At 37.2% G+C, this 27,766-nt stretch overlaps 1 protein-coding gene across 2 annotated transcripts in view; it reads left to right on the forward strand.

The window, feature by feature from the left end:
* The window catches only part of LOC140238356 (alpha-mannosidase 2x-like), a 158,656-nt gene extending 133,369 nt beyond the window's left edge, over window positions 1–25,287 (forward strand). Inside the window, exons 18-23 of one of the 2 annotated variants that reach the window (XM_072318289.1) lie at window positions 1,021–1,157; window positions 2,918–3,059; window positions 9,135–9,319; window positions 16,711–16,898; window positions 17,344–17,470; window positions 24,606–25,287. In XM_072318289.1, the coding sequence (XP_072174390.1) occupies window positions 1,021–1,157; window positions 2,918–3,059; window positions 9,135–9,319; window positions 16,711–16,898; window positions 17,344–17,470; window positions 24,606–24,758 (932 nt within the window). In that variant the 3' untranslated portion in view covers window positions 24,759–25,287. The remainder of the gene's footprint in view (window positions 1–1,020; window positions 1,158–2,917; window positions 3,060–9,134; window positions 9,320–16,710; window positions 16,899–17,343; window positions 17,471–24,605) is intronic. The other variant, XM_072318290.1, reaches the window with a different exon arrangement.
* The last annotated feature ends 2,479 nt before the right edge of the window (window positions 25,288–27,766 follow it).

Genomic DNA, 27,766 nt, shown 5'->3' on the forward strand with positions numbered 1-27,766 from the left:
GGACAGCGTAACTAAAAAAGAATGTTTGAGGTATTAAACCTAATGAAACTTGGCATTTATATTTATGAGTGGGCGAAGTTGTGCCTATCAGCTTTTGGGTGCAATTGCTCAAGGTCACACAGTCAAGATCAAATGCTCAAAATTTCACTATTTTCCACATATCTATGCAATACCTGAAGGTATTTTCTTGAAACTTAATGTATGCATGTACCACCAAATAAGAATTAAGAGAGAGATTTGGGTCAAAGGTCAAGTGAAAATGTTAAAATTTCACTTTTTCTTCATAACTTGGAAATGGTTCAAAGTATCTTCCTGGAACTTAGTACATATACATGTACTTACTGGCAGTTATTATCTAGGGATTTGGGGGTCACGAGTCAAAGTTCAGGGATCAAGGTAAACCCCTTAAAGTTTGACTATTTCCCTCATATCTATGCCATGCCTGCAGGATTCTTCTTGAAACTTAGTATATGCATATATTACCTAATAGAGATTCTGCCAAAAGGTCAAAAGTCAAGTGAAAGTGGTAAATTTCACTTCTTCCTCCATATCTCAAAAGTGACTCAAGGTATCATCATGAGACTTAGTACATATTTATGCATGTTCTGCCTGATAGTGATTCTCATGGGAATTCAAGGGTCATAGGGTCAAAGGCCAGGTTTAAATGCTAAAATTTTATCATTTAATACTGAAATAACACTTTTGTCCGTACCTTGAAAATTACTCAATGGATTAATTTATGAAAGGGTCATAAGTCAGGTAAAAATCCTCAAATCCCCATTCAAATACCTGCACTCTTTATACCCGTTGATCCAATTAAATATAGTTCCAGGAAAGTGAACATTCAACACATTTGTGACAAACATGCCATTTTAATATTTTGCCAAATACGTGAAATTTTCATCACACATTGTCAAGACATTGTACTATAGACCTACTAGGAAAACCATGCATTATGGCAAAGACATACCAGTTGTCATAGCAACATTTCTAGTCTGTTTTGTTTTGCTTTCTTACCAGGTATTGATGGTACAGCACTATCAATCAGAAACATCTTTGACATCAGGAATTTCCAGAATAGAGAGCTTGTCATGAGAATAAGAACAACTATTCAAAATAAGGATCGAGCATTTTACACAGACCTAAATGGTTTCCAGGTGAGAAGGCTGGTGGATTCTTCATAGCGATAGAATTTGATGTGTTTGCTTATATACTACTAGGAATATCTCACCTTTGGCTTAACTCTTAATTCGTGCTGTATCCTCCAGATGCAGCCGCCCATTGCCCGAAAATGAAAGGAAACATAGGTGGGAGAAAACTAAAATCGACCCCAAAATAAAAATGGACTGCGAGTGAGACTAGCATACTCCTAACCTCAGCCCCGTCAACCCCCAACACTCCCTCTTTCCTCCATAGCGCCATAGTCGCCCTGTGCTCTTCTTGAACGCTCCAAAATTCTTGTGAATTTGGACCTTTCTTCTTGATCCTGGGGTGAGAGGTCTCTTTGCCTTTCTTATTTATAATTTGTCCCCGCATCTTTGTTAGATTTTGGGGACTTGTCCAAAGTCAGAAAGTGCTTTTTTGGGGACCAAAAGTTCCCTGCTGAATTTGGTTCGGAGCTCCCCTGTCTCCTCTCTGTGCTGTTGCACAGAGAAGCCTTACAGTGCATTGAGCGAAGGAGTTGAAGATGGTGTTCCTGGTTGCCATTGCTTCTGGCCATAGAGTCAGGCTTACAGGAGATCCAAAAAGCAGCCTATTGGTCAAACCAAAACTCCTTCATACGAGATAAGCAAAAGGTGAGCTATTCCGAGTGGTATATTATGATTATCCGTAGGGATATATCTTACAAGAGGAATATCTCACCTTTTGAGCTTTCCTCCCTCCTCCCCCCCCCCCCCCTTTTTTTTTTTTTTTTTTTTTGGAGGTTGGTTCACCTTTTTTGCTGTTTCCGGTTATGGGAGGAAGTGTTGGGCGTTGATGGGGCTGAGGTTAGGGGGCACATTAGTCTCGCTTGTAGTCCTTATTTATACTGGGGTCAATTTTAGTTGTCTCCCACCTATGTTTCCTGTCATTTTCGGGCAAAGGGCGGCTGCATGGGGAGGATACAGCAGGAGTTAAGAGATAAGCTAAAGGTGAGATATTCCTCTCGTATATGAGATATATCCCTACAGATAATCATAATTGAAATGTGAAACATGATGTTATTCCTGGTTGAATAACTTCAGAATAATAATCATTTAGATATATCAGGATATGAGACTGGAGCATAATTGTGTTTGGATTAAAAACTAGATATATCAGGATATGAGACTGGAGCATAATTGTGTTTGGATTAAAAACTGGAAATTTCAAAATTGTACATGCAAGCCATATGGCAAGTTTAATGGGATAACATCATCACTGCACTGTTTGCATATTTATATTGACTGATCAAGAATTATTTGCTGAAAAATTAGCAAAACTTTAAAATGTCATAACTTACTTTTCATCAAATTATTGTGCTAGGAAAACTTTTCTCCTTTTCAGACTAACTTTAAACTCCACTGGAATTAACATTTCATGGTTTCATTATTTTTTATGCAAGATATAGGCCTAAGTCCATGCACTTTATTGAGCATGAATTTTGATCTATGTCATATTTTAAAGGTGATGGTATACAGTGTACACGTACAAGCAGAATCAAATGTCTATCAGTGTCAAGACAAGCAAGCATATGATATTCTTGTGTTGAGCATTTCATCCTGTTTGATTAAAATTATACATTGTATTTCAACTAATGTCTATAGAATTTACTATCACTTTTTTAATTTCACTTTACTTCTATCCTAAATGTAACTTAGTCTGTTATTCTTTTAAATCATACATGAGGGAAAAAATAATCAGGTTTGTGTGATTCTTGTTTCATTTGTTAAAACAGATGCAGAAGAGGAAAACTTTAGATAAATTGCCACTGCAGGGAAACTTTTATCCCATGCCCAGCATGGCATACATTGAAGACAGTACAACAAGACTAACACTGCACACATCACAAGCTGTGGGAGTTGGCAGTTTAAAAGAAGGTGAGCCACTGAAACTACATTAATGACATCTGATGAAAGGGCAGCGCTTGGAGGTCATATAACTGGCATTGATTCTACTTTATAAAGGTATTGTTTACCATTGGGAGCAGTGATTTAAAAAAAGTGTGAGTTACCGCATTTGATGCATATGTCCTACCATACAAAATTTTGCTATGAACCCTAAAATATAAGGAGATATAACTGTTTTTCTCACTAAACCATAACTGTAGAAGAATTATTCTAGAAACATTGTTATTATAACTATTGTTCACATTTTGTATATTTAACAATTCTTAACATTGGTTATACTAATAAAAATTTTTACATTGGTTCCTACCCCCAAACTCACTTTTTAGAACTATTTTGAAGCAGTACATCTGGTGGGGTTTTTTTTTTTCATCTGCAAATGGTAAATGATACCTTTAAGTAGGTATTTCAATATTTTAAAGTAGGTATTTCCATATCTATGTTTTGAGTTGTGTGAATTTTTTTATAGAAACATGCATTTCTATCTGCCGTGTACCGTAAGTTCTGTGTATACTTGCATGGGGCACTCATCTATAAGGCACACCCGACTTTGAGACTTAAAAAAAAAGAAAACAAACAAAGAAATTTCCACCCAAATGTTGCGTGTGTAACACATATTGTCTTTGCTCAAAATTTTTCTGAATGCCACATAATACATTGCCATATTTTTCCTTTCCTTTTCAACTTTCTTATTGCTAGTTTTCATCGGACATATATATATATATATATATATGTATATATATATATATACAGTGCACTTCCATTATAACGAAATGCTCGGGACCGGCAGTTTTCTTTCGTTATAATGAAATTTCATTATAACCGAACAAATACAATATATAACGAAAAAGGGAAACCACGCATATAAATACTTCATATACTGTTTGTTGAATACTCATCATACACAAGAAATCTATGTGAAATGGGATGTTACCTTTTTGATTTCATTGAATATTTCATTTAAAAGAGAACATAAATATAAACTTTGAAGTTGTTTGTATTGTCACACATGTATAGAAAATGACGGTTAAGGATTCAGTTACAATTCGCTGTGCCAAAATGTTCATTTCTTACAAAAGTTCGTTACTCCGAAGGTTCGTTATTGCAAAGTTTCGCCATTCCCGGGATTCCAAAGGTTTGTTCATTTGAAGCTTTGGTCTTCCGAAGATTCATTATTCCGAAAGTTCATAATTTAGATATTAATATATTGTTCGTTTTCCGAAGGTTCGTTGATCATAAAATGAAATAAGATTTGTTATTCCGAAGAAGGTTTGTTAATCATAAAATGAAATAAGATTTGTTATTCCGAAGAAGGTTTGTTAATCATAAAACTGAGAAAGGTTAGTTATTTCAAAGGTTCGGTTACATTTTAAAGATGATTATAAGGTTTGCAATTCCTAAGTTTTGTTAGTGGAGTCATCTTTTACACTTTTGGATTAACGAAACTATTTTCTTAACATTCTGATTAACGAACATTTGGAATTCATATCATTTTCGGTTTAACAAACCTTTGGAATAACGCCAAAATGTTCGTTATAGCAAACCATATTTCATTTCCGAACTAACGGACATTTAGGTGTATCAGAATCTGTGTGTTTTTGTAATAAGAACCTTCAGAATTTTTTTTCCATAGACTTTAATGGCAATAATTTTGGGACCAGAAGTTTTATTTCGTTATAACGAAATTTCGTTATAACCATGTTCGTTGTACCAGGAGTGCACTGTACACACAATTGTAGATACCATGCACACCTGTTGCAATAAACATGGATCTCATGAAATTTGGTTTAAATGAAGTAAAAATTAAGATTCCTAAGTTATCATTATAAGTTTATGGCAAAAAATCTGCTCCCCATGAACATGATTGTGGTGAAATTTTCATTGCAACAAAGTCATTCCTAACCACCATTGACAGTGAAAAACAAAAAAAATGTACAAGTGTTCTGTAAAATGAGGAATGTTTGTATGCATTTTAATTTTGCAAATTTCGCGAGAGCCAAGATTTGCGAAATTAAAAAAATAAATTAAAAAAAATAGTGTGTTTTACAGTATAACAATATTCAGATCGCTTTGATATGAAATTACATTGCAGCACAAGCATTTACAAAGCATCTCTGCATGGATACTGCTTCACATTCCAGTGTATCTAAATAGAAGTGGCTTTGCATTCACTCCCGGCTGTGTCACACACTGTTTCCAAGGAGAACTTGCATTTTCATATTTTAATCCTAAGTAAAATAACGTTTGTTATTATGAAATACAAAAATTATGTATATATATATATACGAATATATTCATTAATTTGTAAATGAGTAAAGTTCATTATTGCAAACATTTGTGACATAGCTCTGAAGGTTTGTGATGAAGGTTCATTATTCCTAAGGTTCATCACTGCAAAAGTAAAATAAGGTTTGATATTAAAAAGTTTCATTGATCTATTAAGATATGAAAGACATTTTGTTGAGTTCCGTAAAAAGCATGGCAAGTACTAGTATACTAAAACACCTTCAGAATTACACATCATATATTTTTGGATTAGGGAACTTCCAGAATATCTGACCTATTTTATTTTCCAATTAATGAACTTTCAAAATAATAACCTTATTCCGCTTTCAAAATTATGGACTTTCGAAATAAAGAACTTGAGGAAGATCAAACCTTCAGAATAATGAATCATTTTTATGCCTCCACCACGAAGTGTCGCCTGAGGCATTACGTTTTCGGACTGTCCGTCCGTTCTTCCGTCCATCTGTAATCAATTTTTGTGGACAGCGTAACTAAAAACCTGTTTGAGGTATCCTAATGAAACTTGGCTTATATATGTATGAGTGGAGCACATACTCAAGGTCAAGGTCAAATATTCAAAATTTCACTATTTCCCCCATATCTATGCAATGCCTGAAGGTATTTTCTTGAAACTTAGTGTATATGTGAACTGCTAAATGAGGATTCTTCAGAGAGAGTTTTGGGTCATGAGGTCAAAGGTCAAGTGAAAAAATTAAAATTTCACTTTTTTCTTTATGTCACGCAAATGGTTCAAAGTATCTTCATGGAACTTGGTACATTTGCATGTACTGTCTGGCAGTGATTATGTAGGGAATTTGGGGCATGGGTCAAAGGTCAAGGTCAAGGTCAACTCCTTAAAATGTCACTATTTCTCTTTTATTTATGGAATGCCTACAGGATTTTTCTTGAAAAAGAGTATATACATGTCTTACCCAAAAGAGATTCTCTTGGAAGTTTCTTGCCAAAAGGTCAAAGGTCAATAGGTCAGTGAAAGTGCTAGATTTTACTTCTTGCTCCATATCTCGAAAGTGACTCAATGCATACTCATCAAAGGGTCAAAAGTCAAGTAAAAATCCTCAAATCCCCAAATACCTGCAAATATGCCCGTGCATCACAAAACAAACAAAAAGTCGCACCCCTTGATTTTACGTGAGGACTCAAGAAAGGTGAAACGGATCAACCAAGTCAATTTTTAGTTTTCAATATTTTCTGACAGATCCATTCTTCTATATTATTCTTGAGATTGGGATCATAAATTGAATGGGAAAGTGGGTTTCCAGCAGTTTTTCTACAACCCTTTTTTGGTAGAGTAGTGTAATCAGGCCTATCTTAGAGGTCAATTTTCATTTCATGAAAATCCTTTGCACACTCTTCACTTTCAATTCTAATAACTTTTGAAAAGATGATGCTACTTTGAAAGTTGACATTCATCATGGACAGAATGTGTTAATAGAGCATGCTCAATTTCAGCTTAATCTGATAATCCGTCACTGTTGTTGCTGCAGTGGTTTACTTCATGTTTTGTCCCATTCGTGGCACAGGTAGCACGGCTTAGTACAGAGATTAAGCGCTTGAATAGACCCTGTACTACAGAGCCTCTTCTCTCAGTTCAAACTTTTCCAGAGTGTGGACTTTCTTTCCAAAATTTATATAGGTTAGGAGAATCCACTTGAATTGAGTTATACATCATTTTAAAGCTTAGAGTCTGCTCTATCAGAATATGCCCTTATCTAAAAATCCATGTCTGGCGACTTTTTTTTTGGTTTTGTGGTGCAGGGTCACATATAGCCATTCATCCAATTATACCTCCTTTAAGGAAAGTAAACATTCAACACAATTGTGACAAGCCTGTCATTTTAATATTTTGCCAGTTATGTGAAACTATCATCACACATTGCCAAGGCATTGTACTATTAGGAGAACCATGCATTATGGCAGAGGCATACCAGTCACCATAGCGACATTTCTAGTTCATTTTTGGATTAGCAAACCTTTGGATTACCGAATCCTGGGAATAATGAATCTTCAGAAAAATGAGCATTAGGAATAAAAAACTTTTGGAATAATGCACTTTTGATTCAAAGTACGCATGAAAGTACAAGCATGGACCTATTACACATGGACTAGAAACGAAGGTCTTTCTTTGATCCCATCATCACCACCGCCACCTGATTATGTACATCGTAATGAGTACATTCAGATGTTTGGACAATGACGATTGTGCAATCGTGCATCGCACTGACAAAAGAACCGCTTCCCTCATTGCAGTCTTATTTTGCTGAGGTGCCTTTTCAGACTCAACTGCCTTTGTATAAATACCAATGAAAGGGAACAGCAAACCCGAAACATGACAGTTTTCCTGTCACGAAATTGAAAATAACTGAAGTAGACACTTGTGGACAAGCATGTAACATTGCTTAATGATAGGACATGCATGTCATCTACAGTTACTGTCCATGTCTAATCTGGAACAATGTGCAAAAAATGGGGAAAATTAGATTACAAATCACAACCAACCTGCCAAAATGATAGCTTTCTCTTTTAAAGTATGCGCATTTCGCAAATGAAATTACTTGAGCAATAATTTCCCAATGTACACTACAACTGCACATGCATTTTTCTTGATTTTAGAGAATTACTATCTTCTGCGCATGTAGTTTCTAGATTTCTTAAAGCATGGTCATGTTTTTATCCAGGCTGGTTGACGGCGGTGATGATAAGATCAAATCAGTAAAGTGTGTTTAAAATGTTTTTGTGCCACTTTTGACAGAAACAGGTGCATGAATTAATTTACGAGCGATGAAAGTCCATGTGTAGTAAGTCCATGGTACAAGCAACTTTATGCTCTCTCTTCAATGTAAGACTTATACAAAATTCATGAGATGTATCACATTGAACATTGCTTTACAGTGTATGAGTATTCAATATTAAAACAACATACATTAATGTATGGTTATTATTATCGAGCCCACTGGAGGTGCGGGGAGACTAAGGATCGCCTGCAGCGTCTGTCCGTCGTCCATCCGTAATGCTACAAAAACTTGAATAACTCTACTGAGGACTTTTAATTTCAATTAAACTTGGAGGGAAGAGTGATTATACAAAGTTAAACAATTTACCAAATATGAAGGTCACCTCAAGGTCAAAGGTCACAGACAGGTGTCAACGAACTTTTGAGGCCCAATGTTAAGTTTTTACAGCGTGTTTCAATTATGGCTCATAACTTTTGATCCCTATGTCTTTGTGACCAAACTTGGATGGTAGATGTCCCTTGGGGAGAGTGTTTCGATTGTGGCTCATAACTTTTGATCCCTATGTCCGTTTGTGACCAAACTTGGATTGTAGATGTCCTTTGGGGAAGTAAAGGTCACCACGAGGTCAGAGGAGGGGTCAATGAACTTGTGGGATTTAGAAAAACATTAATTTCTTCTACGCAAATGGGCGTGACACATTTTGTCACTTGCCTTCTTATATACTGTGCTTGTCCATTTACAATAAAATTTTGATATACAAGCAGAAGAAAACTGCCTGTCTCAAAGACTTCATTACCACATAATGGGAGTTCAGTGCCTTGCTGCACACAAAGTGAGGATGAAGACTAGAACTACTTTGGATTGCAATGGAAAGAAATTTCTATTGCACATCTCATATCTTTTTATCGTATCGTTCCATCTGCTTATCCATTTCAATTTGTCTGGATTACTTGCTTGGATGTATTTGTTCATCTATATTTGATACCCATGTATACATCACTGTGTGCAGGTTGGTTAGAAGTGGTCTTGGACAGGCGGTTGATGCAGGATGACTCTCGTGGCTTGCAGCAAGGGGTCACAGACAATAAAGTGACCCCTGACCTTTTCCTTCTTCAAGTGGAGAGGAGAACTGGAGATGAAACTCAGGTTAGGAACATACCATTCTCTCTGTGGGGAATGCTTGGGAGCAATAAGGTGAGGGATATTTTTTGCAGTCCTTAGATGATGGAACATCTGTACAAAGCACATAGTTAAAACAAAAATGATATACTGCCTCCTGCGCCCCCTTCATATCCAACTTAGGTTTGTTCAAAAGGAGCTTATATGATAGGTGTGTTTTGATATCGAAAAAAAAAAAAATTTTCTTTTACTCAATGACTAATACCTGCACAGTTTTATCAGTTGTTTAATTTGTGCAATTGATGCCATTGTTCATAGTTTTTCCCAATTAATTTTTGTTCATTTAGAAGTGTTGTAGTATTTACATGTCTTTGAAATTGTTCTACAAGCATTATATATTTGATTTTTGATTGTATTGAATGTATATTGGTGAAAAGGTTGAACGATGTACAATTGGGCAAATCAGGGGTCAAAATTAAAACATATGACTCGCTGATATAAATATATCTCAGTGAAATGTCATTGATGTCAGCTTTCTTGCAAACCCGATTATACTGGGATATCTCCAAGGGTGTTGTTTTTATTCAAGGTTAAATAGAACTGTGACATATCGGCGAACGTCTCTGATTAGAATAAACATTGCTTTAGTGAAAATTAAATTGAAGAGTGAAAAAACATTCAAATGAAGATAATTTAATCTTGTTCATACTTTCGAAGACTGTGTTAATTTGTTCCTAAAATGTTGTTTACCTCCTGTGAAGTTTACAAAAGCTAATACACATGGAAGTTAAAGAAAAAGTGGAGTTTTTGTCATTTAAGCAGATATTTTTATATTCTTACCTTCACTTTCATCTCATTTGAACAGAACACATAGCAGGGGTCTCATTTGTTTAAATGTTAATGCTCAGTAGATACTAATAATTTAGTGTATTTCGTTTGATCAAATCACCATAAAAGCCCTATACAGACGCTGGAAGTAAGCCATGTTTTGATCAGAGACGTTCTGGTTTCACTCATAGACGTTCCTCAGACATAGGCAATACAATTAATGATGTCCTTTGAGCCATAGTTTTGTAAGCAAACAGCATTATTCCTTTATTAAACACATGTTAATCTTTTGTCAACAATTCAGAATGGTAATTTCAACTTGAATTATTTTTCTTTCATAATAACTGATTGTAACTACAAATCTCTAAATTGTAAGAGGAATTTCGATTTCTGCACCAAAAATCAACAACAAGCCTGTTCTTGATATGTTATTCAGATCTTACAAGACTTTTGAATGACAGACAACAAAATTACATGAAAAACTTGCAATTTCACCTACTTTACATAATTACTTGTTTATATCAGAGACATTTGCTTTTCCATCAGGGACGTTTCGGCTGTAAGTTATCACTAAAATTAAACATCAAACTCCCTATTTTAAAAGATGCTCGTAACTCGACATTCCACATTCATTGAGAAATCATTTACCTCGGCCTAAATGTCAAGAATTGTTTTTGTTTATGATGACCAATACTTTGCATTTTACCTTCAGGTGTATAGGCAGGTGTGTCCACACGCTAATTTGTATATGTTTGCTTTCAAATGTAGTCCAAATCTATAACAACGGTAAACACAAATTTATTGATACTAATTTGATTTGACCCCTAAGACTAAAATATGATTGTATGAGCATGCCAGGCCAGTTTGGATTTTTATTAGGGACCGTACCTGGGCCACTGTTATGATGTCGTCTTAATAGTATGATCTGAAAGTAAGACCCCGTTTACAGTGCGGGGCTGGGCCGCGGCTCGGCCGTGGCCGAGCCCGCCTTCATTTCAGTGTAAATGCGCAAAAGGCCAAATGCGGGACCAAAATTGGCTGTGCATTTGGCCACGCTCTGGAGGTGGTCTCGCGAGCCGCGGCCGAGCCCGGCCTTTTCTCAGTGTAAATGCAAACTGGGCCAAATGCGCAGCCAATTTTAGTCTGTCTTCCAGACCCTCTATCCGTACTATTTCGCTATTCAGGATATTAACCCCCTCAACGTCGAAAACTAGTATAGTTTAAGGTGGTTTTGTCCTGCAAAGGATTTTTCCTTCTGCAAAGGCCTTTGCCCAAACGGCGACTTCGTCGCCATGGATATCCAGTTGGCAAAGGGTCTGAAAACCAGACTATACCAAATTGCGTTTGTTTACAAGCAGAGTGCAACTACGACAAAATATTGAAAGGTTTGAATTAAAAGTGCGGCCGAGCCCGGCAGTGTAAACGGACAAAATTGCAGGGCTCGGCCCCGCAATTGAGGCTGGGCTCGGCCCAACCCCGCACTGTAAACGGGGTCTAAGAAAGGCACACATCCAGCCCTTGCATTTCATGTGTATACCCTGGTAGTCCAAACAATTGCTGCATATCTGTGCAAAAAAGGTCATCTAAATATTCTTATATCTAGATAACTGGTTAACATTATGTACGTGACTTGTACGCCCATGATTTTTTATCATGGCTACTACTAACACACTGATCAATTCAGTCCTTATTTACGTCAATGTAGGGCAATTTGTCACTCAGTTGCAATGAAAACATCTCGAATGAAGAGTTTCATGAATTTGAATAATTACGCAGTACCTGCTGCATGCTATAAGGATTAGAATCAACACTTGCTGTCGGATGGAAGCTCGGTAGTCTAGTGGAGATGACACCTGTATGGAGATCATGTGGTCATATGTTCAAATCCTGCTCGAATATGTACGCCCATGATTTTTTTATCATGGCTAGTACTAAAACACTGATCAATTCAGTCCTTATTTACGTAGATGTAGGGCAATTTGTTAATCAGTAACTGGTTAACGGTCGAGGATTCCACAAACAAACCGATCTTGCAGATCAAATGTTTGATACCGAACATTTTTCCGATGTGCTGAGGGTCTAGATTATAAAGGGTAGCAAATGGCTTTTGACGTTGAATTTTCAAAGTCATGGTACTCGGAGATAAAATATGTACACAAATAAGTTTGTTAAATGTATAACTAACCAGTCTTACACTAGACACTCAATGGACAGTTCCAGCACATCTATTTCTATATTTCACTTGACATTGACATAATACATGTTGAATTGAATTGAACGAGTTTTATTAAAAATCATGTCTGGCAGCGAAAGGCTGAATTTCACATGTTTTACAATGATCATAATTATAAAAACAGATTATTTCAGTGCTCTGTACAAACAATGATATAAAGACATGATATTAAAAAACATTACTGTGGTCACATGTTGCAAATCACAAGAAATGAGCAATCAATGAGGGTACCAGCCCAATCAATTCTAAAATTGCTTTTAAAAAAATGGGAAAAAAAAGGGAAAAAATATCCTGTCAACATGGCAACACACTGCTCAACACTGAAAAAAAAAATATCATTACTATTACAACTAATGATGAAAATTTATCAGTGAGGGTACCCGCCCAATCCATACCGGTACTGAGATTACTTTTTCAGAAACATATTAAAAATAATGTTACCATTTCAACTACATATCGTAGGTTGAGAATGACAAGGGTGTTAAGTTGCCACTAAACCCATAGTGTTCAAGACAACTTAACGCCCTTCTCATTCTCAACAGTCAATAGCCAGGTTCACACATGCAAAATAGCGGGATGACGATCGCGCTCCATATCTCGAGATTTTTTGCAACCGTTCACACACTCCAAATTAGCGGGATAGCAATCGCGCTCAGAATCTCGAGTTTTTTGCAACCATTCACACGTACAGAATTATCCTGCTAATTGCCGATCGAGATAACAGCAAAGCCTGCAAACTAGGTCACATAGTGCCCTTCTCTATCACTGCCCGCGCATGCTTCTCTTTGCCCATTGTTTTTTGCGCGTCAGTGGTGTGGTTCGCGCGCTGTTGTTGTGGTGCACCAAAGAGGTTAAGGACCTCTTCGCAGAGGCCTCGCTGTTGTGATGTGCGCATTGCATGATGGGATATAAAAACTCGAGATTCTAAACCCGACCATTCACACGTACCGCGCGGGGCGAATTATCCCGCTAATTGAGGAATTAGTGCAAGTTTTCTTGGGATTAGCATCGCAATGCTTATCATGCTAATTTTCGGGTTTTTTCTGTCCACACGTGCAAAAAACTCGAGATACCAGTCGTGATGCAAATCTCGAGATTAATATCCCGCTAACTGGTGTACGTGTGAACCCCCCTAATAAATTGATTTTAATTTTTACAAAACTATAATTTACACACCATCACATTAATCACATCTTAAATCCCAAATTTCAATAGAATGCATAAAAAAAAACTGAATAAATATACTCAGTCAGCAATATTTCTATTTTCATAACTATCATCATGACAGCTCATCATTCAACATAGATGAAATATATCTTTTTGGTCTACCTATCAAAAACCTATATCCATCAGAAGAACTAAATCTCAAATCAAAAGTTGAAATGTACAAGAACAAAAAAACTCAATCCACACTCATTGTTTTTCATTATAAAAAATGCGGCTACCATAACAACACAATATTCAACACTGAAAAAAGGAGCGAAATCTAGCCGTCTATGCTATAACAATCGTAAAAATTCTGGCTCAAAAATTGATAAAATCAGCCAAATCCTCACTATTATTTCATATGTACCAAATATCCAGTCATTTAGTCAAATCCACAATATTTTATATATTTTGCTATTGCAAAATAATACCATATAGCAAACAACACAGACAAATAGACTGAACAAACAGCCTGAAAACGTACAGTGCCACTTATACAGATACATAAAAACTTCTAATTTTTATTATTCAGCAGATTGTATGGGGTTTCACTTTTAATAAGAATATTGATCGCATACATAAATTACAAAAACGGGGAATACGTTTAATAACCAATTCAACTTATGCTTTCCCCAGTTTACCTCTGTTTTTAGAAACACAGATATTACCCATTCGAGATTTGGTTTCATTAGAGTCTGCAATATTCATGTATAAACTTAATAATAGTCTTCTTCCTGATGTATTCCATGATTATGATACCAGAAATACTCAGAATATCCATCTCCCATTAAATCGCACATCGTGTACGCAGTCATCAATATTTTATGAAGGTACTATTTTATGGAATAATTTGAATATACTTTTCAGGATCAGTAAGACCGTAAGACAATTTAAAAGATTATATAAACAACATCTTTTTGATGCAATCAAGCTACAAGTTGATGAATAGTTAAATATGGAGTTTTCTTCTTTTCTCCTTTTCTTTCATATCTACACATACATGTATCCGTTTTTTGTTGTTTTTTTATTGATTTCAAGTTGTGAATCTTATCGCATTTTGTATCTATGTTTGTTTCAACTCAATTACAAATGATTATAAATGATTACACATATTTACATCATGATATTTCTTAAGGGATCATTTTCAATAAGCTTACTTTGTGCTTCTCATGATTTTGCCACTATCATTATTTGACACCATGTATTTTTGTTTGTTTGTTTGTCTGTCTGTTTGTTTTTAATGCAATGTTTGTAAACCAATTAATGAAATATGGTATTGCACTGTCCTGAAACCATTTTGTTTTACACTTATATTGCTGGTACCTTGTATTTGAATGCAATGCGTATTGATGCCCTTGGTGTTTAGCAGGGAGCCAGTGAGATACGAGTGGGTTTTTAACCTAACAACAAGCAAATTCTAGACTCAGCTGTCTTCTCCTGTCGGCTAAAGTGACCAACTTGCAGGTTTCAAGAGCTGCCATGTACAATGTGTAGTTTTTGTTTTTAAAAAAAGAAAAAAAAAAGATAGAAACTATGATATACAGTCATGACTAGAAAGTTTGTCAGGGTACAAGATCTGGATGAAAATAGTGGGCTATAAAAGGTTAATCCAAAATGTGAATGAAAGGCCATGTTTTTAAAGGCCCTGTCACATCTTTCCTGGTAAGATACGTGGGCTTATTGCAAGTAGGGATTTTCCAGCACGCAGGAGAATTTCCTCCGGGTGGACAAGGATGTTGGCGAGTTCCGTACTTGCATCTTATCTGCTAAACGTGTGCTACTAACCTTCTACTTATGTGTATTCCGTGTGACCTGCGTGAAAGCTTCGAAACTGATCCGTTTTCAGTTACGAGCGACATACAGGGACTACAAAGTACCTGCTTGGGAGTTGCCCGTGAGGTGCTGCCGCTAAGGGCCTCCTACAACGTACTGGTGTTCTGCGTGTACCTCTGTGGGCAAACCCCGCGACTCATTCGGAACAAGTTTTGAGCATGCTCAAGGCCTTGTCACACCATGTCTGGGGAAGCCTCGCGGGGACAATTTTTTTTTACCCAGAGCTCCCTGCAGTTGGCCCGCACCTGACAGTACTTAGCATGTATCTCGCCTGTATTTGCCCAGAGGTGCACACACAAGTCAGATTTACTCCCAGCCAAGTATTGAGCATGATCAAAACTTTTTCCAGGTGAATTGCAGGGATTGCCTGCAGAGGTCCACACAGAACACCATTAGGAGGCCCATAGCTGCTGCAAGTCACAGGCAGTTGACCCGCTTGAAGTGCATAAGTTGCCTGTGGATCTACATATATGCCTATGCGCCGGAAGTGCGTGTCATCTGTAGGCATTCTACGAGCATAATACGAGTGTTTTCTTGGCAAGGAATGGTGTAGAAACTGCCGATATCCATGTAGCTGGTCAGTTCTGCGGGCGTGGAATGAGCTATTCAAGCAAATTGCGTGCATGCTGAGGGTCAGTTACTGCCTTTTTAAGCTGGTTAGTTGAGAGTCGGCTGCCACAAAGATAATGACATTCTGTTGGACTTCTGCCATATCAAATTCCTTCAGAGGGATTCCTTCACCGGGTTGTCGCCCTCACTTGCCACCCATGTGCCAGACACATAGGTCACACAGAATGCACGTAAGTAGAACGTAAGTAGCACAGGTCCAGCAGGTAAGACGCATGCAAAACTCGCCCAAGTCCTTGTCCACGTGCAAAAATTGTCCTGCATGCTGGAATATCCCCATGTGCAACACGCCCATTGAGCTTGCCCAGAAAGGTGTGACAGGGCCTAAACTTGGCTGCAGGTAAATAAGCATTGCGTGCACAACTGTGGGTAACTACAGGCGAGATACATGCTAGGTACTATCATGTGCGGGCCATCTGCTGGGACCTCCTGGTAGCAAAAATTGTTCTTTGCAAGTCGCACACAAGGCTTGCCCTGAAAGGTGTGACAGGACCTTTAGGCAGATATTGCGATTGCATGAGAAGCAGAGTCATCCTATGTGTAGTTAATCATGCACAAAGGTGTGTTTAAGAGTGTGGTTAACCTACACATTTGATAACCTTTCAGCTAGTCATGAACTTTTGCATTTCTTCCATGTATGTTCGTGGGTATATTAAAGTCTTCTCTCTCCTCTTCTGAATATCTCTCTCCCTTTCTCCCTCTCCCTTTTTTTTTTTCTCTTTCTCTCGTTTATGTATAGGAATCACATACCACTATGAGTTACCCATCCCTCCAGAGCCACCACCTATCTGACAGCCTCAACCACCCAATCTTTATCTTCCATGCCACTGTGCCAGAAGTTGGGATGGAGTCTCCTGGCCGGTTACTGTCTGACCAAAACCTGATTGATTCATCCCTGCCCTGTGACATCCACTTGGTAAACTTGAGGTATGTCACAGAACAAGTTTAAAATTGAAATAATCAGTTGTTATTGTCTTATTGTTGGTGTTTACACTTCGGGTAGTAGAAATGAACCTGCTAATGGAGGGTGTATGTATAATGGTGTGCAGTATAACTGTTTTAGAGGAGCATGCATCCTTTATTCACCCAAACATACAGATTATCTTTGATTGAGTCGATGTGACATACCATATAACCAGTGGGCAGATGAGAGGCTCCACCACATGCTGTCAACTGTAGGTTGTAAGCTTAGTTTCTGTCTTGTGTTCATGTGACATGTAATTTAGCATGAAGAAAGACCGATAAAATGCCATTTAGGTCTATGTCCATGTTGACCAAGTATGAAAAGGATGAGAAAAATCTTTGTTCCATATACATAAGGGCAATGAATATTGACAAATTTTTCTATCATTCTTTTTTTTAATGCCCTCAGAACAAGAGTATCTCAGGATGCAAGCCTCATGAAACCAAAGAGGGAGGCATTGCTTATTCTTCACCGGAGAGGCTTCCACTGCGGCTTCCTTACAGCAGGGATACAATGCTCTACCAATGAAGGGAGAGTGAGTTGATTACTGTTATTTTCCGTAGCTGAATTTGTGACTGGCTATGACAAAAGGATCCTAAAGTCTCTTACAGCTGACCCGAGAAAATCGAGTTTGAAGTGAGATCATCAGAATTGGTGTAAACCATCTGATTTCTGTTTGTGGCATAATTTTATAGTCTACTGTAAAAGCGGAAATTTTCGCAATGTTGAAGTTTTCGTGCATTTCGCTCAACCAGAAACTAGCGTGAAAATAAAAGCAAATATTTTGCTTGCCATACGTTGCAGTAGTTGATGTCTTGATTCTGCAGAATTGAAAACACGCGAAACTCTTCTCAACTGGCCGAGCATGAAAAATAAGTCGAAAATATCCACTTTTACAGTAATGTATCATCTATCATTTGCCAAAATTTCAAAGCTAAATGTTCAAAGGAAAGGCAAGAAAACTGCATTTTTGTGGGCCATGATTTTCCGACTTTAAACAGAACAGAAACGTGTCTGAAAATTTGGATTTAGTGCAGTAGCTAGACTCTGTCCAGAGCAACGAGGGAGTGATCTTATTGGTCAGTGCATGGCATCCTGGTTACTGATTGGTCATGCATAGATTGCTGGCGCTAAGCTTGAGTGAACATCGTGGAGGTTGCTAGGAGCATACATTGTACCTTCTATTGTCAAGCGGTTAAAACTGTCTTGCTTCCCCTTGATTATGATAGCGTTGGAAGGAAAACTTTGAAGGCAGTTTTCCTAAACCACTCCACATGTGCTAGTAAAATCATTGATATTTCCACAACCGAGTACTTTTAAGAGTCGTGTTATATATGAACTCAAAGTGGAAGAGTAAGGGATTAATGTCATGTCATTTTCAGAAAATTGTCCTCTCCAGACTTTCGGATCCTTTCGTTGTAGCGGGTCACATTTTGTGTGATATGTATAATGTGAATAGTAGGAATCTTTCCATTCACATGTTTTTAGATTTGGGGTTGAAAAGTCAGTTGGTTCTGTGTACCACATAGGTTACCATGCATCACAAAACCAGCGAAAATTCGCACTCACTGATTTTGTGTGGGGACTCCAAATAGATGAAAGTGTCCAAGTCCATCATGAGTTTTTCATATTTTCTAAAGAACGATACTTCTACATTAATGTAAACATTGCAATCATAGAATGCATTAGAAATTGTGTTTTTAGCAGTTTTTCTGGAACACTCTTTTTTGGGGGAGGTAGAATGGTGTGATTAGGTGTGTCTTGGAAGTCCCCTTTTCATTTCTTAAAAACCCTGTACACACTCTTCACTTTCAACTCTAATAACTTTTCAAAAGATGATGCTACTGCTCTGAAAGTTTATCTAATTTATGGATAGAATGTGTTCATAGAGCATGATCAATTTCAGCGTAATCTGATAATCCCTTCATTGTTGTTGCCATGAACAAACAACATTGCAAGTATAGTGCTTATTATATTTTGCATTAATAATATAATCTGACATAATTCCTGAAACCCCATCGATTTCATTATGTTATTGTGTATGCTAGTTTTCTTGCATAAATAGCGCCAGGGCACTTAGCAACCCCCATATAAAGCACCATAACATAATTATTATTATCATTATTAATTTTTTTGTTAATATTATTATCATTATTATTATTACAGAGACTCCATCTCTCCCACTTTCGACGGGAGATCTCCCGCCGAAAGCCCATTTTTGCAAAATCTCCTGTTCTCCCGCTTGAGATATAATTTTTCCCGCCCTGGCTGCGTGTCTCCCGCTTGAAATGATTTCTTACTTAGTGTCATTGTATGTTGAAAAATAAGCCTGAAATAGCACGAGAGAGCATCTACTCTCTAGAACCCTAACAGTTGCGAACTGCCAGAGCCCTTAAGCTGGCCCAGCCCTGGACCACGGCCGCAAGGAACCTCGCGCTCGTGATGTGCGCTTCGCTCACATCAAGTTGGAGTCTCCTGTTTGCTAGGGGTTTCAGGTGGGAGAATTTCCAGATTAGGAGATGCTTGGGGTTGGAGTGTCTGTTATTATTGATTTTTTTCAGTCCCTTAATGGCATTCATGACTTCTTCATCTTCTATGGTGTGAGATACCTGGTCATATCCATTAGCTTTACATTTTAAAAATACCTTTCTGTCAATGAGACCCTCAAGTTCTTTCATACATGTAGCATCAACTTCATAACTAAGACTGTTGTACAGACTTTAATTTTTTTAGAAAACATATTTAAAATATTTTCTTTTCCCTGGACACTATCAACCTTTAAGAGTAAACATTCTTTGTTCCTTTGTGAAACTTTTTGACTTCACTCCAGAAAGCATTGACTTTCTTACTGGCTGCAGCATTGGCCATTTATTACATTTATTTTTATTTTCCTTCTTCATCACCATTTTACACACCTTGTGGTACTGTGAACATGTTTTTTAATGAATATCAAACAAAAATGCCCTCACCTGGGCATCCATTATCCGCCCTAATTTTATGCCAAAAGAGAGCTTCTGTAAAATATCTTTTAACCCATTCATTCCAAACAGGTACTACTTTACTACAAAAACTCACAAAAGATAAAGTGTATGTTTTAGAGACTCATCAGAAGCTGATAAGCTAATAAAACAATTTTAACAGTATCATCATGTGCACATGGAATTTCTTTTGTATATGATTCATTTTGACATAAAAAAAAAAAAAAAATCCTTACACTGATTGTCAATACTGGGGATGTTCATATTGTTCACATACTCTTCCACTTTTTGACTATATCTTCCAATATCTCAAGATGATGCAAGATTCCAGTTTACTCTACCGGTCTTGTTCTGAGATAATTTTTATGCCTCCGCCACGAAGTGGTGCCGGAGGCATTATGTTTTCGGGTTGTCCGTCCGTCCGTACGTCCGCATTCGTTTACGCAATAACTTGAGTAATATTGGCTGGAATTTTACCAAACTTGGTCCAAGTATAAAGTATGATGGGGCAATTACTTGATTAGATTTTGGGTGAAATCGGCCAAAGGTCAAGGTCAGATCATGAAAATGTATCTGTTTACACGATAACTCAAGACTGGATCAAGCAAATTTCACCAAACTTTGCCCAAGGATGATGTATGGTGGGACAATTGATTAATTTTTGAGTGAAATCAGACAGAGGTCAAAGGTCAAAGATCAAGGTCAAATCCTAAAATGTATCTGTTTACGTGATAACTCAAAACTGGATGAAGCAGCTTTCATTAAACTTGGTCCAAGGATGATGTATGATGGGGCAATTAGTTGAGTAGATTTTAGTGACATTGGCAAGAGTTCAAAGGTCAAAAGGTCAAGGTCAAATGCTAAAAATGTTGCTATTTCCCCCATATCCATGCAATGCCCGAAGGTATTTTCTTGAAACTTAGTGTAGACATGTACTACTGCATAAAGATTCTCCAGAGAGAGTTTCATGTCATAAGGTCAAAGGTCAAAGATTAGGTGAAAATGTTACAATTTCACTTTTCTCACAAATGGTTCAATGTATCTTCATGGAACTTGGTACATACGCATGTACTGACTGGCAGAGATTATCTAGGGAATTTAGGGGTCATGGATCAATATCAGTGGTCAAAGGTCAAGGTCAACTCATCAAAATTTTACTATTTCCCTCATATACTAGTATATGCAATGCTTGCATTATTTTTAAGACTTAATATACATATATTACCTAATGGAGATGCTCTCTTGGAAATTTCCTGCCAGAAGGTCAAAGGTTAAGGGTCAAGGCCAGGTTTAAATGCAAAAAAAAAAATAATAAAATATTTTATACTGTAATTACACTCTTTTCAAGATATTCAAGATATTTCTAACAAACCTGTCGTTTTGATTTTGCCAGTTATGTGAAACTGTCATCACACATTGTGAAGACATTGTACTATACACCTATTGGGAGAATCATGCATTATAGCGGAGGCATCAGTCGCCATAGCGACATTTCTAGTTTCTTGTGTCTTCTTTATACACATTGTACATTGAACTGCAACATGGTCAGTCCTATTATTCACACCATCCACAATTTCTTACGTGTGCAAGCATCAATCAAATTATCCAACAAACAAAAATGATCTATGAAGGACTTTACATTATTGCTCTTATTACAAAAAGTAAACTCCAAAGAATGTATTGAATCAGAACATAAGGACAATTAATTCATGTATTTAATTCTCATTTTGTTTTCCAACAAGACATAACACAAGGTAAATCAGAAAAACCATCATAAGCATATATACAGTACAGAGTGCGAAGGACAAACGATATACAACAAACTAATAGAGATAAATCATGTATACATACGGAAAAATACAAAGTTATATTTTGAGGAGAAAAAAAAAAAGAAAACTGAGAGGTCCACTAAAAAGCGGTCCTTGTAGATTGTGGACCACTCAAGAATTTCTTCCAAAAATACTTACTTCACATACAATTACAAATACATTACACAAAAACGATTTAGACAAAATGGAACAAATGACAGAGACACAACAACATGACATGACTAAACTGAGGGAGATACAATTGAACGGAATGGGACAAAAACAAAAAGGAAGAAAGGGAAAGGGAAGAAAGAGAGAGAGAAAATGAAAGAGAGAGAGGGGGGAGCGAGGGAGAGAAAAGAGAGAGAATGCGTACACGCTGAACAAGAGAAACGGAAGAGAGAATTGACGAGGTGTTTCGAACGGCTGGTGACTGCACGCAGCTGTGTAAACATTGAACATCTACCTAAAAACTCTAAAAAAAATCCTTGTCTGATATGCTTTTCTGATGTGATCTGTATTCCAATCCCTACTGACAGATATATAATCCACCTGAGCAATTTCTATTAACTCTTCAATATCATTGATCACAGTTTCACATTCCTTCAACTTGCCTGATACACAACACTCATCAAAAGTTATGTATACACATGCAATCAGCAACTTTCCAATATTATTCAGTTCTACTATAAAAGCTTCTAATATTGAAGACTCAGTTATGAGAGGTTGAACATCAATTTGAACATCACTTTTTCACAATAATGCACAACATCCGTATGGTCTACCAGACAATCAAACATTTTCATTCATAGCACAGACACAATATTTACTCATTTTTTTCCCCCACACTATCAAACCACCCAAGTTGTGACCTGGATAAACCATGTTCGTGGATCAGCGAAAAATAACACTCTGTTGGCAGTTCATCTAAAAAAGGTAACTTAAAATCATTTGCACACTGGTAGGATCCAGATATTATGACGACCGCGTCCAGTCAATACGTGAATGATAATCCATCATGTAATATCTAGCTTTGGAATCCAGCCCGTCACAGCTTCAACATAGCAATATCCACTGACATGAGAATGGTGTCAGTCACCAATGTAGGCGAATCAATTTTCCACCGGCAGTATGTCTCTCAGGCAATATGCCTCCCAGGCCTTATCTCCACAAATATAGCAGGTTAGCAGGTAACAATGGACTGACTGAAACAGGTAGCTTCAGAGCCAGAAGTGACGTAACTCTCAGAGAAGAGGTGTTGGGTACTCTGCCTACTTCAGAATTTCTGTGGCTTATATAGGTCTATTCACCCCTTCTTGAATGTTCTGTAATTCTCTCCAACCTGGGGCTACATACCTGTACATGTGACTTCAAGAGCCTTCCAGATCTCTACCCTGACTACCTGTCTAGCTAAAAATAACTACCAATCACATTGAGCTTCAAGGACAGTATACAGTTCATGTATTGCATCACTCAGCCAATTATACAGGCACTTCCTAGAACATTGTAGAATGGGTGTCTGAGCTCTTTCATTTCACATGCATGCAACGTAGCTATGCCAAATAGAAACTTCTCCACTAATCTGATCAACCTGTATACATGCTCACCTTTAAGCAACCATGGGCTACATCATATATCTATCAGAGTGTACATTCATGACACAAATTTGTTTATGGCAGATCCAGGGAATGACCCCTTTGGGGCCAGGTCCAGTTGGGGGCCAGTTTTTTGGTTTGTTTGTTTTGTTTTGTTTTGTTTTGTTTTTTTTTTTTTTGGGGGGGGGGTTTACATTGTAAAGTAAACTTATCTATAAAATTTGCAGGTTTTATTACTAAGATGATAGAATATACAAATGGACAACATGCCCTCGTTGAGCTCCTCCATCCCCGAGTTTGCTATGTTCTTCTTGAGTAAAAGTGACAACTTGTGAAAATGGTGTGGGTGCAATACCCCTGTGTCTCTTGTCTCTCTTACTGTGTTAAGGTAAGGGCTTTGCTGTTACTGTATATTAAAGGGTGTGTACAGTTCTGGTCGAGGTGAGGATTTAGCTTTTAACGTTTTGTGAGATATTCAGAAACCACTCTATGAGATGTCAAAGAGCATGCAATTCTAACGGGTATCAAAAGTTTATTTGATGAAAATCAGTTTTGAAATGGCTGAGATATCCAAAAACAAGGTGAAACAAAGAGATCCTAATAAAGTTGTGGCCTGTCGCCTTTTATTATTATCACTTTTTTGGATATCTCAGCCATTTCAAAACCAATTTTCATCAAATTAACGTTGAATCCTTTTTAAAATCACATGCTCTTTCAAATTTCATACAAGGTTTCTCATTATCTCACTTAGAAATGTTCAAAACATGAATCCCTTACCTAAACCAGTACTGTACCGTCCCTTTAACGTAAATGTTATTAATGATTTTTGCAGCTTTTTTCCCAGGATTATCTTTCCTGAGGTTTCCTGAGCATTATGTATACAGACTTTGGAAGTAAGGCATAGGTATTTTCCTGCAACAGCCATCAATGCAGTAGACTTGAAATAACTCTGGCATGGCTGTGCCATCAGATCAAATATAAAAGATGCATGTCTGCTACATCTCACCCTGTAGACACTGCATTTTGGTTAGTGTTGACATGATGACAAAACAGCAAATCTAAATCATCCTGAAGAAGTTTGCTGAAGTTGCATCTACATGTGATAATCACTAACCATGATCAGTGGCATTTGATGGTCTTGTCAACAGTCTATTTACATTTCATGTCTTTGTTTCGCCAGTTTCTCTTTTGGAAATAAAAGACATACAAAAAGACAATGTAACCCTACTCTGAACATATTTCCTGTACTAGCAATAATCCTAAAAATATGTCTTTCCCTTATTTTACAGATTAATCCATCATCGCTGTTCAGCTCTTTGAGTACAAGAGGTATTGTTTCCACTTCACTATCAGGGATGTATGATGGACAGGAATTGCCAAAATCAGCGCTACTGGAGGTGGACCCAATGGAAATCAAAACATATAAAGTTCAGTTCCAATAACTCTAATCACCCGCTGTCATCTTCTTCATTGAAGTTTGTTTTTCCATGCATTACTGCTGTGTGACACAGAAGGGGCCTTTGATAGTAGCCAACTTGGTTGATCTTATGGTACATTATAGTAAGACATCCACAAATCTGAAGGCATAAGGTACTTGTACGCTCAATGCCATATCAGTGATTTCCCATTTTCATCTATTAACAGTAGTTTCTGTCAGGAACTGATTGTACAAGACTTCCTTCACAACCAGTGGTCACTTGTGACATTATGGAGCACTGTTGTAGAATCTCTCTCTTCCTTCATTGTTCCAGTCTGTTAATTCCCCCTGGATTTCTCCCTGTCTGTTTTTGTTGAATTTTTCTGTCGCTTTATTTTGGTAGTGTTAGTGTGTGATGCTTTTATCACAAATGTCATCGTTCCTTGATGTCAAACGCTGTGGTCAAACTCTGTGACAAACAATGTGGTCTTCAAACACTGTCAGCTACCTCTTTAAAGTAGCATACCAGAGCTATCACAGCATGTTAAATTTGTGTAATACAGTTAAACTCACCTAAGTCGACGTCGCATATGTCGAATAATCGCGTAAGTCGATGATTCTAAAAAGTCCCGATTTTTCCCCATTGACTTACGTGTATTAATTCACTCACAAGTCGAATTTTGTAAGTCGAATACTCGCCTAAGTCGATGAAATTCCAAGAACACTTTCACGGAAAAACCATTGAATTCACTGTGCCTAAGTCGAATAAGATTTTATTGTGTAATAAATCACTGTCATTTATTATTCATTATTTATTACTCAATCATTATTTTGTTTGTCAGATGAGTTTGAGGTGACAAAAAAAAAATGATCTAAAATAAAAATTCAAAGCGATATCATGGGATCGTTGAACTCTCTTCGTGTTTTGAGGTCCGCTGGTACAGCCCTGTCAGCTGTCGCGCTACGTATGTACAGCGTTCGTACAGTACACATGCGTTCATTTACATGTACAGCTTACAGTATTGAGCTTGTAGTGTAGCTTGGCATTTGCAGCGCTGTGCAGTGGAGTGGTATAATGGATGAAGCTGCTGAGTTTTCAAAGCGGAAAGTAGGGGGAAAGTTACGGGCACGGGTAAATCAGAATTGCACTTCTACACGCATTTCAAGCCACGGTATGGTAAATTGGAATCAATCACTGCTCAAATATCGTTCATATTCACTTCCCCAAGGTTTAACAAGGGTGTAAAGTAATCGGACCTGTGCCAATACTAATGCACTGTCCATGCAAAGTTAGCCGCGGCCCTGCCGGGCGACCCGTGCTGCGGCACACTGCTCCAGCTCTCGGCTCCAAAGTAGACAACATACATGTACATTATACATACATGTATGTACGTGTGGTGAAACTGTAAGTCGATTTTTTTCGACTTACACACAAGTCGAAAATCACCTAAATCGATGTGTTTTGCTCAGTCCCGAGAAGATCGACTTATGCGAGTTTAACTGTATTTGGTACATTGTACCATCAGAAAGAGCATTTCATTTTATTTGATAGATCATACCCCAAAGTTGAATATGATGGAGAAATCCTTGCTGATAATCAAGTCTTGTCACATTCCAAACATGTCCCCAAACTGCATCCAGAAACTGCCTTTAGTGTCATGTAAGAGAGAGTGTACAGACTTGGATGTTCAAAACCACAATATTATGCTTACTTACTGTATGCACAGCCATTTTGTTGTAAACCAGTACAAAATGATGGAATTTCACAAACCACCAAACCCAAGTTTGAACATTGAATAGGAAGATATATATTTAATGATTCTGATAACTATTGAGAAGTAGAGAAGATGGGAAGTGAAAAAGGACAAGATGGTGATAAGTTGCAGTGGTGCAAATGTATGTTCATATTCATGTAGATATCTCAAATTTCAAATAACCAAATTGCATCAAAATCACAGGAAATACTCAAAAGTTTATTTACAAGCACTGACATGAATTTAAACCAAATCAGTCGTTGGGAAGTATTGATACGTTTATTAACATTAATTACAGTGGACTCCATTACAACAAAGTCGAAATTTCATTATAAACGAACAAATAAACAGTAAAAATACAAAGAGTGGATAACCTTGTGGCCTGAGTTTTTACTTCGTTGTCACCGGAACTTCATTATAACCATGTTCATTATAACGGGAGTGCACTGTATATGTCGTTGTTGTAAGCAATTCACTCTCCAAAGGTCACACAGCTGCATGATTACACATATCTGAAACTGAAGTTAGCAGTCAAATTTTTCATACCCTCATATTCACTCAAAATTAAATGGCCAACTTCACTTTCAGATTGTGTATGCAGCATAGGTCGTGAAGTTCATGAAGAGTGAGTTATTTTGAGCAACAACATGCAACACTGCACATCCCATAAAATTAGATGGCTAACTTCAGTTTCAAATTCTGTAGGCAGCAGCATACATTGTGCCATGCCATGGCCTCAAAGTTTTATGGTCAAAGGTAAAAGGGACTGTACAGTACTGGTTGAGGTAGGGATTCATGTTTTGAACATACCTAAGTGAGATAATGAAAAGCCTCTTATGAAATATGAAAAAGCATGTCATTTTAAGAAGAATTCAACGTTTATTTGATGAAAATTTGTTTTCAAATGGTTTAGATATCCAAAAAAGTGCTAATAATAAAAGGCGACATGCCACAACTTTATTAGGATTTCTTTGTTTCACCTTGTTTTTTGATATCTCAGCCATTTCAAAACCGATTTTCATCGAATAAACTTTTGATACCCCTTAGAACTGCATGCTCTTTGACATCTCGTAGAGTAGTTTCTGAATATCTCGCAAAACGTTAAAAGCTAAATCTTCACCTCGACCAGAACTGTACACACCCTTTAAGTTAGGGTGCTAAAAAGTGAAAATACTAAAATTCTGTTGTTTAATGCTGAAATTACACTAGTTTCTCCAAATCTTGAAATGACTCTGTGCATACACTGTACCTATACTCAAACTAGGTATATACAGTGCAC

The sequence above is a fragment of the Diadema setosum genome, chromosome 14, assembly GCF_964275005.1.
Source record: "Diadema setosum chromosome 14, eeDiaSeto1, whole genome shotgun sequence".
NCBI classification, from domain to species: domain Eukaryota; kingdom Metazoa; phylum Echinodermata; class Echinoidea; order Diadematoida; family Diadematidae; genus Diadema; species Diadema setosum.